Here is a 20,440-nt window from a genome sequence, read left to right as displayed (position 1 = left end):
ACAAAGAATACTATTACCAAAAGAGGTTTTTCAACTTATTTTATTTTTTGTGATGTCGGGGATCAAACCCAGGGTTTCATGCATGTTAGGCAAGTGTTCTACTACTGAGGTACACTGACAGTTTCCTTTCCATTTAATTTCATGATATTGATTTTACTATTCATACAAGTTAATTGTAACAAGTTATTCATAAATAATCTTATTCAAAATGTTACCTCATCAGCCCGAGGAGCATCTTTATCTAATTCTCTCCAAGCATGCTCAAAACCAGGCTCTTCTGGAAATAAATCTGCCAAATCATCATCATCTTCAGAACTAGTTTCTACATTTCCTTTACCCCTTGCAAGATCAGGGCCACTGTCACTTTCGGTATCCTCTTCACTATCTTCATCTTCCTTTTGATCATCTTCATTTTCATCATCATCAGCTGAAGAGCCACCACCACCTGTGATTTCATCTTCAGATTCCTCATCACTTCCTATTTCACTAACACTGTCTGAATCTTCCTCCAGAGTGTCTTTGTCAAACATTTTACCATCATTGTCACTTGCCACTATGAATGGAACTGTTGCAAAATGTTAAGGGAGGAGAAAAGTACACGGTGAATTAAATTGAATCCAAGTTATTGTGACATTTTATACAGTAAAAATAAAACTTCTATGAAAAAATTCAGCCTTACCTAAGTTATTTAATAGAAATTTAAAAATATATCCAGCTCATGCAAATAGACTTTGATATTTATGGCGGGCCTATCTTAGACAATCACTGGCAAAAATGAAGTAATTAATGTCCTCACTGTACTTTGAATGAAGAAGATCAATAAACAGGTATCAAATAAAACCAATCAAACCTATACACACAACAAAAGAAATTATAACTTGGATAAATTCTAAAAAGGAAAGTTATATCATGCTTTCTGAAAACATATAATAGTGGTTTCTAAATGAGATATAATTAAGCTACTATCTGAAAAATAAATAATCAAATTACATTAATAGATAAAGGAATTTTGTTATAAACAGCAAAGAAAGCATCTAAAGATCTGCCAGTTGGAAAAAGTCAATAATCCTGTCTGGATTGTAGATAGCAATCAGTTAAGAAACAGATGGAACTAAAGATTCACATAGGAGTCATAATATCCAAAAACCATGCAGATCAGGTTGGATGGACTTTTTCCTAAAATAAATGGGAAACCATTGCTATGTTTTCAAAAGGACACTGTCAGATTTGCAAATTGAAGTCACCTTGACTTTAATGTGGAAAACTGGCTGGAGAGAGTAAAAAGTAGATGTGAATGGAACTTTCTGAAGGACAGTAGAATACTCTAGACAAGAAATGAAGATAGCATTAGATTGGTGGCAGTAGAATTGTAGAGAAGTGAAGACTTCCGAGTCTTTAAGGAGGTAAAAGTAATGATCAGTGACAGGGGTTTTTGATATTTCAGAAGTGTCAAAGATGAGTTCTGGCTTCTTGGCTTACAGAACCAGGAAGCTAACTAGCTAGCTAGCTAGATGAATAGAAAACAATGGAAAATAATTAGTTTTTTTCTGAAGGGAGATTATGAATTCAGTTTTGAATATATTAAATTTGAAGTGCCTTTCTAAGAGAAAACATCAATAAATAAGGCTGCTAGTTATTAAGAGATACAGCTCAGAGTTGTGAGATAAAATTGACTCATTCATATGTGGTTGACAACAGAAATTGTGATTTCGATGAGATTACCTATAAAGAGAAAAAAGATAACTTTTTTGCTTTTGAACTTTGTAACTAACTGTTATTTAGAGTCATTGATATATCAAGATATTTTGTTTAGGATTCCTTTTTAGCCCTCAGCACTAAAAAACCAGCCCGTTCAGGCTTGTTTCTTACCTCTATAAGCAATCACTACTGTGTGTGTGTGTGTCTCCCCATATCCTACATAGTTTATTATGTTTAAGTTGATGCTTACATTTCTGCTTACTCATAGACTCAAACCTTGGAGAATTAAAAGCAAATTTAAAAGTTTAAGACTTGGGGCTGGGGCTATAGCTCATTGGTAGAGCACTTGCCTAGCATGTGTAAGGCACTGGGTTTGATCCTTAGCACCACATATAAATAAATAAAATAAAAAATACAACAAAAAATTTTTTAAAAACTTTTTTTTAAAAAAACTGAAACTTGGTTTCTCTTAGTCCTACACTCTTAACAGTATTTATTCATTATCTACTATATACAGAGCATTGAAACAGGTGAAGGGAAATAAGATGCTATGTAACATAATTCCCATCCTTGATAGTTCATAAATAAAGGAAAAATTTTATTGATTTATGAATCCATGTTTTAAGCCCCAGAGACATTTAAGTTTGTCTGCAAAGAATATTTATGAAAAGGAAGACTTTGCACAGATATCATTTGACTTAAGATTAACTGAATGAAAGGCATTTTGTTAGGAGGGAAGGAAATGGGCTTTGATTTCTGGCTTCACAAAGTACACAGTAATAAAAATAACTGGCTAGCAATTTGAAAAAGAAGGTATTATCATGAGTTCTGTGTAAGGGCATCAGAAGAACATAAAAGTGAAAGTAAGATATTATGAGTTAAGCATAATTCACTTTTAAGCAACACTGAGAAATAAGATAACTAAATTAACTTTTAAAAGTTAGCTTTATTCTAAATACTCCTAATGTCACAGACGTGATGCAGTGGTTGTTTTCAAAGATGTTGAAATAATACATAATTACATATGAGCCCACAACATACAAATCTTCATTTTATTTTTATTTATTTATTGAAAAGAATTTTTTTAGTTGTTGATGGACTCTATTTTCATGTGGTACTGAGAATTGAACCCAGGACCTCATACATCTAGGAGAATGCTCTACCACTGAGCCATAACCCAAGCCCCAAAGCTTCATTTTAGATTAAGTGGGGTTACAAAATAAGTGACTGTCCCTATTCTTCAATGATAACTGGTCTAGTAGTTATTATAAACACTACTACTTATTATCTACTTTTTAAAAAGCTGTTTTACCATTTTCTCCCTAATTATATGAATGTACACTACAAAAAAAATTAAGAAAATATGGCTTAATGAAGAAAATTAAGATGATTAAGTAGCTTCTCCTTCAGGGTTATTTTGGTATATAACCCTCAAAATTTTTCTCAAAGTAGCTGGTGATATTAAACAATCTATTTTTAAAACTCTACACATCATAGATGTTTGTATTACTATAATTTTTTAATCATTTAATGATTTAGGTTAACATTTTTAATTTAAAAATAATGCTGCAGTCATATTCTTTGCACACACTTCCAATTATTTACTTAAAATAAATTCTTAGGCCTACAAGTGCTGGTCATGAACATTTTATTTATTTTTGCAGTTGTAGATGGACACTATCTTTATTTATTTTTATGTGGTGCTGGGAATTGACCCCAGTGCCTCACACATTTGAGGCAGGCTCTCTACCACTCAGCTACAGCTCGAAACCCCTCGTGAACATTATATAATGACAAATGTGAAACTGTAACTCCTTATATTATTTTTTTCCTTATTGACCTTTAAAAGTCCCTTGCATGTAGTACTTACTGCAATGATACTTGGTGATTAATCAATGAATAAAAGAGGGTTGTATATTCAATCATTTAATTCCAGATTGTGGAACCAATATAAATAACGCCAGCAACATGGTGGGGTAAAAAGAGTCAGAAGACATGAATTATAGTTCCAGTTCCATGTGTTTCTTACATAAATCACTTTAACTTGGCTTCTTGATATATCTTTCATTTCTCAAGGTTATTGATAAAATTAAATAAGAATTTTAAGAATATTCTGTTAAAACCAATTGAAAGGATTAAAATGATGTTATATTAATCCAGTACCCTAAACTAACTGGAACCTCAAGGATGCTAGACTAGCTTACTTCACAAACTCAGCATCACATCAACCTTGCTGGTCTCAGTCCAATTTTACTCAATTTCAGTAATTAGATTAGTATCTCTTTTCTATTTTGCATGAGGAATGCTGTCTGGTTCTGCTACAAGTGAAATGGGACCCCGTCCCAGAAACCCTCATCTCTACTATTTAGAATTCTGCCCACTGCCTAATACTTCCTACTTTCCCAATATGATTCCTGTCTCAAGACCTTCCTGTCTTTTCCTAATGCCTATCCTCCTTGGGTACTATAATTGTAGCCAATCTGGCTCATCGGTACCACCAATTTTCAGTTACAACATCAACTATGAGCAACATCAATATTTAAAATTTCCTGCTATCAGAGGCAACACAAAATTTTATTAAACAGTTAACATGTAAATACAAACTAGATGCCAGGTGTTTTCTTACCTAGTTCCAAATAGTCATTTCTATATCTATTACCCTTTTACCTCTTCAAGATTTTATCTAATCACAAATGGTTCTCTTTTTCAACATGAATAATCATAACTTTGCTCAAATAGTTCTCTATATGTAGAACACTTTGATTCTCAAACTTAAATCCTTTCCAAACCTCAATCAAAACAATGCATCTTCTAGCACTTTTTATCTGATTATCACATCTTGAGTAGCCCCTTCTTATGCACTTCCATAGCTCTCTGCTAAACATCTTTTATGGCACTGTTATTTTATTTTGTTTTCTGGTTCTGATTTTCTTCCACTTTAGATTTATGCTGTCCAATATAGTGGCAAGGAGCCATAAATGGCAATTTTGCACTTGAAATATGGCTCATTCAACTTGAGATTAGTGTAAAAATAGGATGTAAATGTCATTAATTTATAAAATATTGATTACAAACTAAAATAAATTTTTATATATAACTGGTTAATATGTTATTAAAATTAACTTCATCTGCTTCTTCTCAATTTTTAAAAAATATTTTTTAGTTGTCAATGAACCTTTATTTTATTTATTTATAGGTGGTGCTGAGAATGGAACACAGTGCCTCACACATTAGCAACAAGCACTCTACCACTGAGCTACAACCCCAGCCCCTTCCTCTCACTTTTTAACATGGCTATTAAAAATTCAAAAATTATGCACTTCTGTTGGATAGTGCTACTTTAGACTAGGACCACTTCACAGAGTTTAGAGGGCTGTTATCTGCACATGGGCATCTACAAAGGAGAAAGGGCTAAAATCAAAGCCATCTTTACTCATCAAACCATGTATCCTGCAGAGTGGCTTAGTTCAGGGGAAAACAACCTGTCGCTTCTCTCAAAAGTGTTATCCCCCACCAAACTGTGAGCTCTGGAGAGCTATGTGTTCAGAGTATACCTTTTTCTAGTTTGCTCGAAGGCATCAAATAAGCTAGCAAAAGCCTTAAGATGGGGAACCATACCCCATGTTCTAGCTACCACAAATTAGTCACAAATATTTAAAGTAATTAATTAATACATGAATATACAATTCTCCTTACCTTCAGACACATCTCTTATGAAGTGATTACATATTAACACTTTATCTGGTTAGCACATATAGCCTTTACTAATGCCCAACAGAAATCAAAATCATTAAGAATGGAATTTCTACATCTGCCTTCTAGCACTAAATAAAAAATAAATCTTGTTATTTTTTCTTTCATAGTTTTAGATTTACATATAAGCATTTAAACATTCCCAACTTACCATAACTGTTTACTGTTTTAAAAGATCAATATAAAAATAAACATGATTAACATCAAAGAATCCCTAATTCTTTCCAACCAACCTGATTGTTTTTCTCTTTTTGTCTTCGAACAAATGATTTTGGTAGATTTCCCAATTTCAGAGGTGCTTGAGTCTACTGTCCTTAGTTTTCCTTTGGGAAAAGAGTCTGCACTACATTCAATGTTTTTTTTCACTTGTGTACTTTTATGTGTAAATTCTTCACTATCTTTTTTGGGACTTATTTCTAAATCTATCTTCTTAAATCTACATATGTTTTTCTTTTGCTGAATTCTTTCAGAATTATCTACATCATTTTTATTTTCAGAATCCTTTTGACTAACTTTTTCAGTTTCTTTTTTTTTCTTCTCAGTCAAATTTTTGGACTTTATTTCATTTTTGGTCTGGGTTTTTTTCTTCATTTTCTTTTGGTTCAGTGCTTTGTTATCTTCATCAGAGAGGTCGGAATCAGAATCTGAAAGGTCATAGAAACGTTTCAAGTCCTCTGTAGTACTATGGTTGATGGGGCGGCCTCTTTTATCAACAGCATAGTTCAATTTAAACTTTTTGTCATGAAACATGGCTCGAAATCTCTTGTCAATTTTGACTTTTCGATCCTTTTCTGGCATTTCCCAAAATCTGGGATCCTTTGAAACTCGTTTAAACCGCTGGTCACTCATTATTTCTTGTTTGGATGACATTTTAAAATCTCTCACTGAACAAATGTTTGAAGAAACCAAATACTAAAAAACAAATAAAACACGTTACATACATCAATAAAATGTAAATAATATTTAGATATTACTTAATATTTAAATATCAATATCAAATACTTATTTAACATTAAATATTAGTTTAATATTAAGTATCAAATAATATTTAAATACTTAATATAAATGTTTTTAAAACATTAATTCATAACATACTCTAAGTTAAATGTACATAAAATAAAAGTAAAAAGTCTTATTTAATCTCTCCAAATTATTCGGGGTCATGCAAGAAAATCAAAAACATAAAAATATCCTCTTAGCTATTACAAATCATTTGAAGAAACAAATTTAAGGCAAACCAAGCAGAATCTCAAGGTTTTATGGAAGAGGGCAAATGTTTATTAGCCCATTACACTCACTTAGAATTTCCATATTTTTAGCTGTATACCTATATGTATTATAATTATAGGCTGAAAGCTGAGGTAATGAAAAGATTCCCCAGCCTTAATTGGTCTCACTTGTTTCTTCAAACGGTCCCATTTTCTCTATTATTCTTTACCTCCTGCTACTCCCAACAGCATTTAGTACTATAAGGTTAGCTTCGCAACTAACCAGACCAATCAAATCAGGATAGCTTACCAAAAGTTCCCTCTTTAAATTCAACTATCCTCCAAGAACCAGGTAAAGTCTCACTTTAGTTAGTGGATACCACTTCCTTCTATAATTAATTTTGTGTAGAAGCGACTATGGCCCACATGAGCTGATCCCCCAAAACGAGAGAGAGAGAGAGAGAGAGAGAGAGAGAGAGAGAGAGAGAGAGAGAGAGAATGTGTGAGTGAGAGAGAGAGAAAATGAACTAGCATTGGTCCCTTGTAAAGTCTCTGATGATTCGGCTTACCCAGTTTTGAGTTTTGCAAACCGTCTGAAGTCATTGATTGTTAAGAGCAAAAACGGACTGATCAAATTGTAAGGTACTGCTTTCTTTCAAAAACGAAGGCCGGTTCTAAAGCTATGGTTTTTCTTAAACTTGAAAAAAAAAAACTTATATATCCCGAGAAAAAAATAAATGTTTCGCTGATGCATTTATGAATTTTAGATACATTATAGCACTTAATCCTCTGAACAGCCTTACGAAGTTGGTACCGTCTCATCCAACTAGTAGAGGTAATGTAATAAAGCACACTACAAACATCAAATATTCAGAGACCGGAAATCGACTTGATCGCACCTCTGGATGCGTGCCCTCATCCAGATAGTCCACCCCACCCTCTAACGCAGGTATACCAGACTGGACCCAGAACCAACGCCTCCTCCCATCTCCCAATCCTCAGGCGGAACCTACTGGACTGAGGTTCCAAAGAAGCAGCCTTGAAGAGGACTGAGAAGGCCTCAACAGCGAGGACGGAGAAGGAAGAAGCGGAGCTCCCCTCACAAATCCGAAGGGGATCCTGTCAGAGACTGGTGCAGCCGCTCCACAGCCCTTCTTCTCAAGTCCATTCCTACTCACCTTGTTGTAACTCTCCACAAGCCTCACATGGGACCCACAATCCTCCGCGTGACGCTCCGCCGTAACGGCACGCGAACTGGGCCAAACTACTTCTACATTCGCCTCTTTCCGTTTAGCATTCTATGCGCGGGCGCAGGCGCAAGACAAACACGCTGGCCAGTTGCGTCGCAGCTGAAGATGCTGAGACAGGCTAGGCTCTGGCGCCTGTGGCGACGGCCTCTGGCGGCACGGGTCCTAGCAGCGAACCTTGGCGGCAGAGAAGTCGCTTCCGGTGTGTTTCCCGTTGGTAATACCTCGCCCGGAGCCCTGAATATCTTTGACCGGAATTTGAAGAGAAAACAGAAGAACTGGGCGGCCCAGCAGCCCGAGCCAATGAAGTTTGACTACCTGAGAGAGGAGGTAGGTTTGGGGGACACCGCGGGCCGGCAGTCCGTAGCCTGTGATGTTCGGATCCGGGCCTGGATCGACTGGATCTAGTCATGTGACCTTGACCCGCAGCGTGTTCTTCCCGGCCTCTACTGTCACCAAAGAAAGGCTGGACTTGGATATTTTTTTTAACGTGCTTTTTCATTCATTCATTCAGCAAAATGTTGCTTGAGTTACCTCCATGGTTTCATTTTAAGGGGAAAAGGCGAGACAGGCAGGCGTAGACAACAAGAATTGTAATTTCAGTTAAAGAAGTAAGGTGAGGGAAACAAGTGGTAGAGCGCTTGCGTTGTTCTGGCCCGGCTGCTCAGGCAAACTACTTGCCCCTGCAGCGATGGGCCTGGGGAGTGGGGTAAGGTGGGATGAGCCTCAGAGGTAAAAGGAAAGACTAGTGTGAAGCCCCTGAGTCCGAAAGGACCTTATAGAAGCTTTCAATGAAGTTCCAGTGGCGGAGGTAATGGGAAAAAGAGGTCAGGGTGGCCCACGTTATTAGGGACTTTGGATTTTAATCTCTTTTTGTTCCATCCAGTATGGTAAACTCCTGGCCATTGGTGGCTACTAAGACTTGGAAATGCAGCTAGTCCAATTGAGATGTTTTATAAGTGTAAAATAAACACCTGATTTCAATGGCCGAATACAAAAAAAGGACATAAATTATCTCAATTTTTTTTGTTGAGTACGTTAGTATGATTTTTTTAACATATTGGGTTAAATAAAATATATTAATTTCTCTTATTTCTTGTTACTTTTTTAACATGGCCACTAAAAATTTTTACATTACTTGCTTGGTACTCATGATTTTTTTGTAGCACTGCCCTAGAGGAGAGTAAGGCCCGTAAGTGGTTTTAAGCAGTGGAGTAATGTGATCTTATTTATATTTTAGGAAAATTAAGTTTAGATCTCCTGATTTGTCTGTTCTAGTCTGAGGGACCTCTTTCCCTTGCTGCCTAGGAAGTCTGTGGACTGAGAGTTTATACTGAAACGGCACTGAACTCAGGGATCAGAATATATTCCTTCAGGGGTAGAGCAAAATTGGAGTCAAGTTCAGTGAGCTTTTTGAAGCTAATGCACCACACGTTAATCAGGCCCCTACTTTGAACACAACTCTGTGTAGTCACTGGCTTGATCAGGTGATTGACAGTGTGTCACTTTTTAGGAAGCCTTACATGAGACAATGCTTAGAGATTGATAGAGTTTATTAGAGAGAAAAGTCAACTGTCAATAAATTTCATCTCTCTCAATTTGTAAGGAACAGTGCAACACTATACTGATTTTACCAGTTACTGGTTTCCTCCTGAAGAGTTCATGGTGGCATGTACTTAATGTACTTGAAGATGTGTGTTCCTAATCCCTATTTCCTTCCAAGAAAAGCACCTGGATTACATTTTGAAGCCTTGTCAGTGTGCAGATTTATAATAAATGAGATATGAGAGTTATTTTATAATAAACAAATGCACTGATATTAGGAATGATCTACAAAGTGAATTCCTCTGGGAAAAGACTTGTGCTATACCTCCTTCTTTGCCACTCTTCCTGTTAACAAAGCACATATTGCAACTCTGGGATGTTTATGAGGGAGTAAAATGTAGGGAATATTAGACCCCTACATCTTTATTCCTGCCAGATGAAGGTAGCCCAGTAAAATGACCTGTTTTAAATTGGAATGAGGAAGGGGGGCGGGTTCATTCAGATTTGACTTTTCCTTTATTTATTTTTATGTGGTGCTGAGGATCGAACCCAGGGCCTCGCACATGCCAGGCAAGCGCTCTACCGCTGAGCCACAACCCCAGCCCCAGTTTTGACTTTTTCTAATTTGCAAATATCTCCCAAAAAATTATTAACTCATTTAAGAGTTCCATAAGATTTGTTAGTTTTCATTGTATCTACTCTTTTCTGTAATAAATCTTAGCTAACTAATTTTTTCACTTTTACATGTACTCATGCTAATATATCTGGGCATTAATTTGCCTTTTGTGTCCTGTTACTTTTCATTTTTGTGATTTTTTTTTTAAATATTTATTTATTTGTAGATGAACACACAATATCTTTATTTATTTTTATGTGGTACTGAGGATCAAACCCAGTGCCTCATACATGTGAGGCAAGCACTTTACCACTGAGCTACAGCCCCAGCCCGGCATTTTTGTGATCTTATGGAATGTAAAACTGTAAACACACATACACACACATTCTTAAGAAAGTTTCATCTCGATTTCATTAAATTAACTTCCAAAGAATAATTTGCCTGTTTCTTGGAATATTTTGTGTTCCTATTCAGGATTTGAAATTTTCTTGTTAAAATAGGAAAAGGATAAAGGGAATTACTTATCATTATGCTAAAACATAAGTAACCTATTGATTGTGGAATACTGGGGAAAGAATGTTACTTCTCTGTTTAACCTACTTGACATATGTACTTCATTGCTTCTTGTAATTTTTCAGGTTGGAAATCGGATTGCAGACCGTATATATGACATATCCAGGTAAATGATGGTTATTTTAAAATATAATCAACTTTAATTTATTTTACCTTTGATTTGGGTCTCACTGTATTATCCAAGCTGGCTTCAAACTCCTAGGCTCAAATGATCCTCCTGCCTTAGCCTTCTGAATAGCTGGGACTACAGGCACTTTTGGTTAAAAGCCATCCATTAAAGTAAACCAAGGTTGGGTGAATTTATTATATTTGTCTATAAAAAAGGGAATTTTATAAAATCACAAATTCCAACTGTATTTTAGATATATTTTTGCAAAGTAAGTGCCTTGGGATGAATTAATTTTTAAGGTTAAAAAAATGCTTCATTGTTTCAAATAGGTCCCCCATTTCATTTATTTCTTTAGTTCCATTATTTTAAAGAGCCAAAAGAAAAACAAAACAAAAAACTACTGTAATCATTTTTACTGGATTATAGGTCATTTGTGGTATAATAAAGGAAACATTAAGTTTTCTACATCCATTTGAATTTACAAACTTATGTCATGGCTGAACAAAGCTCAGTTAAGTCTATCAAGAGACCTGTGATTATGCCTAATAGCAAGTCTTAAACATAAGTATTTGGAATTAAATTGTTAAATATACTTTTCTAACTATCCTTGCATTAATATTTTATTTTTACAAAGAGTAGTTTATATTCTCAATATTGATCTTCTGTTGACTTTTAAAAACTTAACTCTTAAATGTCTTTATTTGTGGGATCTGAGACTCTCTTAATAAGTTTATATAATCAGTAATATAACTAATTTAGCTAATTTTTGTTGAATGTTTGTACTGTCCTAATATTTTAAATGCACTATTTCATGTGACACACCAACTCTGATGGAAAGTTGTAATGTTTTCATTTTTAGATGAAGAAAGTGAAATATAGCAAAGTTAAATCAGTGGTGACAGGGCTAGTAAATTGCAGACACAAAATCTGAACTTTTGTCTTTCTAATTCTAAAACCTGTGTATGTAACTATACCACATTGCCTATGTTCATAATCAAGATATAGAACATTAGGTTAAAAATACAGAAAATGACTGACTGTCACCACAGGTTCTTTAACTACTGGTGTTCTATAATTTTGACATATATTTTTAAGAAAAATTGAACAGGGACTCTTCTAGTTTTTTAGGGAAGAAATGTTACTAGTAGATAAAGTTTTAACTTTTTGTCATAAATTATCTTAAACATATGGCTTATAATTAGATGTCTATACTGATATAGTATGATATGATGTTTTTTAAAGGGGACAACATGGTATGAAGGATACTGCTTTTGCCTTAAGATTCAAACTGACCGAATTAAAATGTTGATTGCTCCTTATTAGTTAAAAGTACCCATGTTGACCTACTTAACTTAGGACACCTAGAACTTTTAATACTTTGAGCCTGATAAATTTTTAGCAAAAGTTACCTATTATTAAATGTTTTTATTTAATTTAGCATATTAATACTCAACAAATTTGAGAAATGGGATAATTACTAAGTCAATAGTATTTCATTGTTAATTTACATTTAATCTCTTCATTCTTTATCTGGATGTATTGTTAAATTAAAACACTGTCATTAAATCTGTTCTTTTAATTCACATCATGGAGCCACCTTGTGGTAAAACTGGTTCTTCATGAGGTCCTGTGAGTGAATGACTGGATTAGATAGACTTTCTCTATATAGTATCCTCTCTGGTGGATATAGTTGCAAGGCAAGGCAGAAAAGACAGACCATATAATTTTCTAAGAATTGCCTTCAATAAAATGTTTCTACTGAAGAAAAAATTGGTTCTTAATTATTTTATGGACTGTATTATAAAACATAACTCCTGTGTCTTATATTTTAGAGATTTCACCCTTGCTTTGGATGTTGGTTGTGGAAGAGGTTACATAGCACAGCATTTGAATAAGGTATATTTATTCAACTATTTACTTTTACAAATGAATTGGCTAGGGCTTGGTGTTGTAGCTCAGTGATAGAGTTCTTGCCTCATATGGGTGAGGCAATGGGTTCAATTCCTAGCACCATATATAAATAAGCAAATAAAATAAAGGTCCATCAACAACTAAAAAATATTTAAAAAAAGAATTGGCCAATCAATTCACTTGAATCATATTAAGATTTAAATTTTGTTTATATCAGAATTGCTAATTCATTTTATCCAGTGTTTCTACTTATTATATATATTTTTTGAAAAGCCTATATATATATTTCTCTTTGTTCTTAGTTTGTTCAAACATTGTGTAAATTCACAATAAAAATCGGGTGCTGGAGGCATAGATCAGTGGTAGAACACCTTCCTAGAATGCATGAGTCCCTGAGTTCAATCCCTGGCACTGTTTAGAAAAATTAGATTGACATTTTTTATAGAAAAATATGACTAAGCTAAGTTTTTTACGTAGAAAAATGTTAATGTCATCAGTTAAAAATCTTTCTTTGTATCTTAATATAAAGAGACTATTAATATTCATGCCATTTTATTTTGTATTTCTAATTCAAAGCATAAAGACATTCATTTATTGTTTTAGCTGCTATGTATAGGACATTGTGCTGGACACAAAGGTTAAGGTAGGAATTCTATGTAAAATTTTCTTTGTAAATAAAAACACACACTTGGGCCAGTGTGGGATGGGAGGGGGTGTTTATGAGGCTTCTAAAACACTGTTATTGATAATAGTACATGCCATAGAATCAGTACAGTCATTCAAATGTGGCAGGAGTTAAAGGAAAGGAAAAAATTCGCAGGGATCTTGGCTTTTCAGAGGCACAGAACCTGACATGTTATTTTAAAGAATTTCATATCATTAGAAGTCAGAGCAGAGCAGAAGGGAAGTTAAAATGCTATGGGATGTGATACAGTAATGTTTAAAGAAGATTAATTTGAGGATGACATGCAGGAAGAAAAAGAAGGGAGAGGATAAAGAAATAGATCAATTAGGAGGCTGTGTTAAAGGTGGTACAGGTATGGGAGATAAAGACCTGCCACCTATTCGGAGGCAGCAGATACACAAGATGGGATATATGAGACCTAGTAAACCTAACAGAACTTGATGACTCACTATTAGTGAGTCTTACTTGGATTTCCATGTATATCTGTAGCCCTACTACTTTTTAACCACCCTCACCATTACTTATCAGTCTTAGCTACCATCACATCTTGCCTAGATATTTGTTTTTAATGAATTTAACTTTTATTTTATTTATTTATTTATTTTTACGTGGTGCTGAGGATCGAACCCAGGGCTTCACCCATGCTAAGCATGTGTCACAGCCCCAACTCCATTCCCTAGATTTTTGCAGTAGCTTCCTTATTGGAAGCTTAATCTATTCGAACAGCAAAGTAATCCTTTTAAAATGTAGGTTATGTCATTTTTAGTCCATTGCTCAGAACAGTTGATTTCTCATCTAATTTAGTCATAGTCTAGAGTCCAGTCCATAAAGCCCTCAGTGGTATGGCTTTTTAACATGGCCCTGACATTTCCTTCCATGAGAGGAAATCTTATTTTTAGCAATCTTAGCAACCTTCATTTATCATGTAACAGGCCAAAGCTTTGTGCTGCACTTGTTCTCTATGTTCTTCCCCAAGATACTCGTGTAACTTACTTATTTCTGTTAAGTCTTTGCTCAAATGACCCCTCATCACAGATCCTTTCCCTGACTACTTTCTAAAGTAGTGCACTCTACTCACTTGTTTCCATAGCATTTATTAACCCTGATGTATGTTTGTTTATTTAGTGTCTGTCTTTTCATATTAGATTTGTTCATTTTTGTTCATTATTAATTCTCAGTACCTATAACCTACAACGAAGATATGTTAAATGATAAATGCATGAAAAAAAATGTGAGATAATCTTAAAGTTAAGACTTTAGAGATTGGGAAAAATCAGAATGAAATGCAGCAAGGAGCAAGGGATGATTCCTATCTTGAATATGTTGAGTTTAAAGTATCAGAGGAATATATTATTGTTGAGATCTGGCAAGTAGATGGAAATGGGGGGCTAGAATTGGAGTGTTGAGGTTAAAAGCACTGACTTGGAAGTTGGGCAGATAGGGTTTCGAAATCTCAGCTCTGCTACTTGCTGTTCATGTGGTCTTAGAGCAGTTATCCAGTCTTTCTAGACCTCAGTTTCTATAAAATGTGAGCAGTAATGCCTATCTTAAAAAGATAGCAAAAGATTTGAGACAAGGTAATTCTGGCAAAGTAGAGGATATGGTACTTATTTAGATGTCTCTTTCAGAGATTACAAGCAAAGCCATAGAAATAGGTAAGCTCTCTGAGGCAAGGATGTAGAAAACAACCATTCACAATTGGAAGAATGAGGAAGAGCCAGCAAAGATGCCAGGAATAATAAGAAAGATGAGGTTGTGGTTAAGTGATAGAGCACTTACCTAGCATGTGTCAGGCACTGGGTTCTATTGTCAGCACTGCTTATAAATGAATGAATAAAGGTCCAGTGACAACTGGAAAGTATTTTTTTTTAATTCTTAAAAAAAAAAAAAAAGATAAGTATTTCAGGAAGATGTTGGGGGCAGGATAGTAGAGCTGGGGATTGAACCTAGGGCCCCACGCTTCTACGCAAGTGCTCTATCACTGAGTGATATTCCTAGCCCATCTCTTGATGTAAGAAGCAGAAGTCCACCCAAACCACTTGAAATGCAATGACAGTTGTTGCACAGAGTTCTTATTTATTTATTTATTTATTTTAATGTGGTGCTGAGGATTGAACTCAGTGCTTCATGCATTCTAGGCAAGTGCTCTACCACTGAGCCACAACCCAGCCCCTGCACAGAGTTCTTAAAGTAATTTATGGATCTGGCCAGGCCTCACAAGGAATAGGGACTTTGAAATATCAGTATGAAGGCCTTTTTGTTCTTGTGCTTTCTGGGATTACATGGGTGCTACATGGCCAGAGCTTCATCCTTTTTTTTTCCCCTATAGACCATCCCTAGTGTTCATTAGTGTATGTAGCCCCAGTACAAGTACCCTACCTCAGTGGAGTGCTAACGGTGGCTCATACCAGCTCAGAAAAGCCATTTTTCTCTTCCCCAATCCTCTGTTCATTGACATTGGGAAATCAGCCATGGCAGAAGTATTTACACTATGGAAATTGACAAATGCTTCAAATAAGTTTCCTGCTAAGAGTCGGGTATTAAGTGTATATCAGAACCCTGAGGTCTTCATGGTCTTCCAACTCAGGGACCTCTGCCCTTCTTTCTAAGACTCTTAGTTCGATTTTCAAGTGAAACAGATAAGTTGATTGGTCTCATTCTTCACCCCTCACAGAGTTGTGCTGGAGCTGGCTCATGAAAGTCAGTTGTGTCCATCTCAGCTCTACATCTAGCAATACCATATTGTTAGAATGAAATCCATCATTGTTGGAGTAGTTACAACATGGAAATCAGCAAACAGTATCAGAGTGCCTTTTTTTCTTTTTCTTCTTTCTCAAGAGTCTGTCCTTAAGCATTTATCTGCACACTGTTTATCCTCAGGTAATCAGCAGTGATCAGGTAATGATAGGGGTTTGTGGTACAGTATACCATTGCTACATTATGAGCAGGAAAAAGCAGGTGTGGAAGAATTGAAAGGGGCCTGCTTTTCTAATAGAGGAGGGGATCCTGAAGAAAAAGCACTTAAGTTTCTAGGAGATGCCTAACAGTGTTGGGCTTCAAAGAGGTCAAGTGAAACAGGACTGAGAGCAGCAACAACAAAGTGCTGTGTTGGTGCTTGGGCCATTACTTACCTCCAGAAATAGGTTTACTGGAGCAGTGAAAGGGAAGATAGAGTCCCAAAAATTATAAAGAAAAACCTCAGTAATAGAGTCTGGGTTATAAACCAAATAACTAGAAGATGCTTAGAATTGAGTTTGTTTGTTTGTTTGTTTTTAAGAATGGTGGCTTCTGCCAGTTGTAAGGTGAAGGAAAAGACTAGAAGACAGAGATTGAAGATTGGTAGAGGAGAAAATGGAAGGAACAGGATCCTGGAGAAAAGAGCTGTGTGGAAAGTTTTAATGTGGAACAGATATAGTGTAGTACCCTTTCCTTTTGAAAGGAAGAGAAGTTAGGTGAAATGGAGAAAATGAAACCCTTTAAGCCCTAATACTAAGTCTTTATGTGTAAGCTCCTCTATCCTTTGTAAATTCTTTGAGTAACTATAAGCAGGAAGCTCATCTTGATGTCTGGCACAAGATTATGGAAATTTGCATATTAAACCATGAAAAAATTAATACAGAACCCTAACACAGTGGAGTAAAGTAGGGATGTAGGTATTTGCACTTGTGTTCTTTATTTTATTAAATAAAGTTAAATGTACTTAATATAGTAAGCTGCTTATGTTTAAATGTGTTTTTTAATATGTTATTAAAGGCATTTGTGTACCATATTGTTGTTAGGCAGAAAAATACCCTTATAAAGCTGAAAAATTAATCTTTTCAACAATTGTTTTATTTGTTACTGCATTTATATATTTGCTCGTTTTTGATCATCTGATCAGCTTTAATTTTTCCATTGCAGGAAACTGTTGGAAAATTTTTCCAAACAGACATTGCAGAAAATGCTTTGGTAGGTAGCTTTTAACACTGTTGGTTTCTGATCTCCTGGTAATAGTTTCAGTTCTTTATTTCCTTCAAAATGAAAATAGCTAGCTTTTTTTTTTCCCTCTTCCTTTGATCATAAATGTGGTACACATGAAGAAGAATTAAACAGTATAGAAAATAAAAATTTTTAAAAATCACCCCTAGTTCTCCCACTCAGAGGCAACATCTGGTGACATTTAGTCTGTATGTTTGCAGACATATTACTGTCCCCCTCCACTAATTTTATATGCACTATATTATAACATTCTACATTTTTCACAGAATGTCGTTTTTGTTAATAATAATTGTGTCTGTACTATCTTTTTAAATGGCTACATAGTGTTTCAATATATGAATATCCTATGGCTTATTTAGCTTAATTGCTATTGAAAAGCAGTTATATTTCTAGTTTCTCAATAACTAGCAGTGCAGTAAATATCTTTATGTGAAATAACCGTGTGTGCTCAAATTATTTTTCTGTCTGGGAATGAATTTCTGGTAGAGGAATTTATGGATTCATTGATATTAAGTTTTTGGTAATACTTCTCCAGGCTGCCCTTTAGAAAGATTGAATGATAATATTATTTGAAAATATGTTTTCCTCCTTCTCTTTCTCAACACTGGGTCAGTTGTTTTGTCAGTCAATCTGATAAGCAAAAATTGAAAATCTCTTTTTTCAAAAAAATTGGGGGGGGGGTGCCTCTCTTTGAGTACTGGTTTAGCCAAACAGCTGTTGGTATCTCTTGGTTATTGGTATTTCTTGTGAATTTCACAACTTGTTTTAGGTGATTGTAAGAGCTTGTTTTTTAGGAATATTAAGCCTTTATCTTGTATATTGTAAGTATTTTCCCCAGTTTGTTTGCATTGTCTATTGCTTTTTAAAAGTTTTAAATTAGCTTATCATCAAATATTTTAGTCATTTCACTTATAGTGACTAGCTTTTGAGTTATATTTAGACTTTTAAAAAATCTAAGTATGAACGTATTCACTCATGTTTTCATGTAATATTCTTTATGGCAATTATTTCACTGGAAGCCTCTACTTTCTGAGGTTGTTTTTTTGCAAGGGACATGGTACGAGATGGGTATCCTGTTTATGTTTTTCTAATCAACTCATCAGTTTTTCTGGCTGATCTTAAATGTCCTTTAATAAATATTTTTTAATACCTTCTATGTGCTACTTTTTTCCTAGAGAAACTACCAGGGAATATAACATTAACTTTATTTAACAATGATTGTGTTAGCAATTGAGCGTATATAAATATGTTTTTGGTTTTTTGTTTTTATCTTAAACTTTAGAAAAATTCCTTAGAAACAGAAATTCCTACTGTCAGTGTTTTAGCTGATGAAGAATTTCTTCCCTTCCGAGAAAATACATTTGACCTGGTGGTAAGCAGTTTAAGGTTAGTAATCCATTTGTACTTTTAAAAAATATGTTACAAATAGATCATTTATGCCATAATTTTACTCTTATGAGGTAGAAAAAATAGATAATGGAGTAAATTCTTAATCACTTATTTTTAAAATTACAAACCAGGTAGTTTAATGTATAAATTTAAGATTTCTCTGGTAAAGGATTATGGATACAGTGCTTTCTGATAGAGATAATATGAGCTAGTTTTTCAGCTTCCTCTTTATCCTCAACTTTCTACAAATGGCTAAAACTTATCTGTGATACAGGGGATTCCTTCCCAATTTAACTTAGTATTCTGGAATTGGTATTGATGGGGGCAGGAGTTTGAAAGAGTATACTGGCCATAGTATTCAAGTATTAGAGCACTCTTATAGTCATTTGGCAAATAAGGGAAAACTGATGTTTCCTCAAACTTTAACTCTTTCTTATAGAAAGATAATCTACAAGGTTATTTTTTTTTCCTTTGTGTTCTCTACCATGTACCTTTACACTTACTATAAAAAAAAAAAACTACTATAAATGTTTTTTGAACAGATTACATGAGACACTAATCTAGATGCTTTGGGGAAAATACAAATATGAAATCAGACCAGATCCTATCCTCAAAGAACTCTGAGTTCAATAAAGAAAAGAAAATATTTTCAGTGGCATCTTATTTCTCCTGTGTTTTTAAAATGCCGCAGTCTGGCTGGGCACAATTCAGGAGCTACTTGTCAAAAGAAACAAACTTTATTTTTAAAACTACAAACGCCAAACAAAACAGCTCCTCAGGAAAAACCCTCAGAGCCCAACTGCCACCACCAGCTTCCACAAGCCTCTCCACACACCAACCACCACCTCCCCCCATCCTCCTGCTCTTGAGGCCGATTGGCTAGGTCGCGTGGGCGGAGCCAAAGAAGTCCCCCAATGAGCAGTTCCGTAGTCTGAAGGGCAGGGAAACAGCCCAATGAACATGACCGCAGAGGAGCCAATCAGCTAGATGTTGCTGGGGCCACTGTGAGCCAATCATCAGCTGGCAGCTTGAAGGGCAGGGAAACAGCCCAATGAACATGACCGCAGAGGAGCCAATCAGCTAGATGTTGCTGGGGCCACTGTGAGCCAATCATCAGCCGGCAGCTGGAAGTTTGCTGGCAGCTGGAAGTTTGCTGGGGCCCCTTTGGCTGTGGCTCTCAACATCTCCCCCTCTCTGTTTAAACAACAAGCATGTGGCTTAGGGACCGTGCCTGCCTTAGGTTGTCCAATACTACATATGGTCCTTACCCGTCTTCGGATGAGCTGACCTCAGGGCGTCAGCCTCCTGTCTTAGGTTGGTACCATTGTAATTGGATCTTACCCGTCATTGACTACCGGTCCAGTATACAGCCACACCTGTGGAGAGGTACCAGCGGGGGGGTGAGGTTCTTTGCCTCACCTCTGTTGGCCCCCAAATAGCTGAACAATCATTACAAGCAGAAGGGAGGAAGATATACCAAATCAATACTCCAACACTACCACAAGTCGCTGCACCAACAGATAGTTCACAATGCATACAAGTGAGTTTACAATGCATACAAGTGACACATAGTTTAGGCAAGTTCTGTAAGCGGTTCAGTGATGGCTATTGCAGAAACTGTAGATTAGTTTTATCTTTGTCTTCACCGGCACAGGGATGAAGATAGGAATTCTGGCAATAATGGCTAAAGAAAACATTGTGTAACATTCCAGAAGGCACTAAAAGAAA

General features: G+C 35.5%; 2 protein-coding genes across 2 annotated transcripts in view; one reads left to right on the top strand and one right to left on the bottom strand.

Annotated features, from left to right (window-relative positions):
* Positions 1–7,822, bottom strand: part of Esf1 (ESF1 nucleolar pre-rRNA processing protein) — a 74,265-nt gene extending 66,443 nt beyond the window's left edge. The window contains exons 1-3 of the mRNA XM_026397662.2: positions 7,673–7,822; positions 5,685–6,363; positions 216–565 (exon numbers count right to left, since the gene is read on the bottom strand). Of these exons, the coding sequence (XP_026253447.2) occupies positions 216–565; positions 5,685–6,321 (987 nt within the window). The 5' untranslated portion in view covers positions 6,322–6,363; positions 7,673–7,822. The remainder of the gene's footprint in view (positions 1–215; positions 566–5,684; positions 6,364–7,672) is intronic.
* Positions 7,823–7,942: 120 nt separating this feature from the next.
* Positions 7,943–20,440, top strand: part of Ndufaf5 (NADH:ubiquinone oxidoreductase complex assembly factor 5) — a 36,777-nt gene continuing 24,279 nt past the window's right edge. Inside the window, exons 1-5 of the mRNA XM_026397650.2 lie at positions 7,943–8,236; positions 10,706–10,746; positions 12,582–12,645; positions 17,246–17,293; positions 18,606–18,709. Coding sequence (XP_026253435.2) covers positions 8,015–8,236; positions 10,706–10,746; positions 12,582–12,645; positions 17,246–17,293; positions 18,606–18,709 — 479 coding nt within the window. The 5' untranslated portion in view covers positions 7,943–8,014. The remainder of the gene's footprint in view (positions 8,237–10,705; positions 10,747–12,581; positions 12,646–17,245; positions 17,294–18,605; positions 18,710–20,440) is intronic.

The sequence above is a fragment of the Urocitellus parryii genome, chromosome 6, assembly GCF_045843805.1.
Source record: "Urocitellus parryii isolate mUroPar1 chromosome 6, mUroPar1.hap1, whole genome shotgun sequence".
NCBI classification, from domain to species: Eukaryota; Metazoa; Chordata; class Mammalia; order Rodentia; family Sciuridae; genus Urocitellus; species Urocitellus parryii.
The sequence above is the reverse complement of the archived record's forward strand: the minus strand, read 5'-3'. Positions and strand labels throughout refer to the sequence as shown.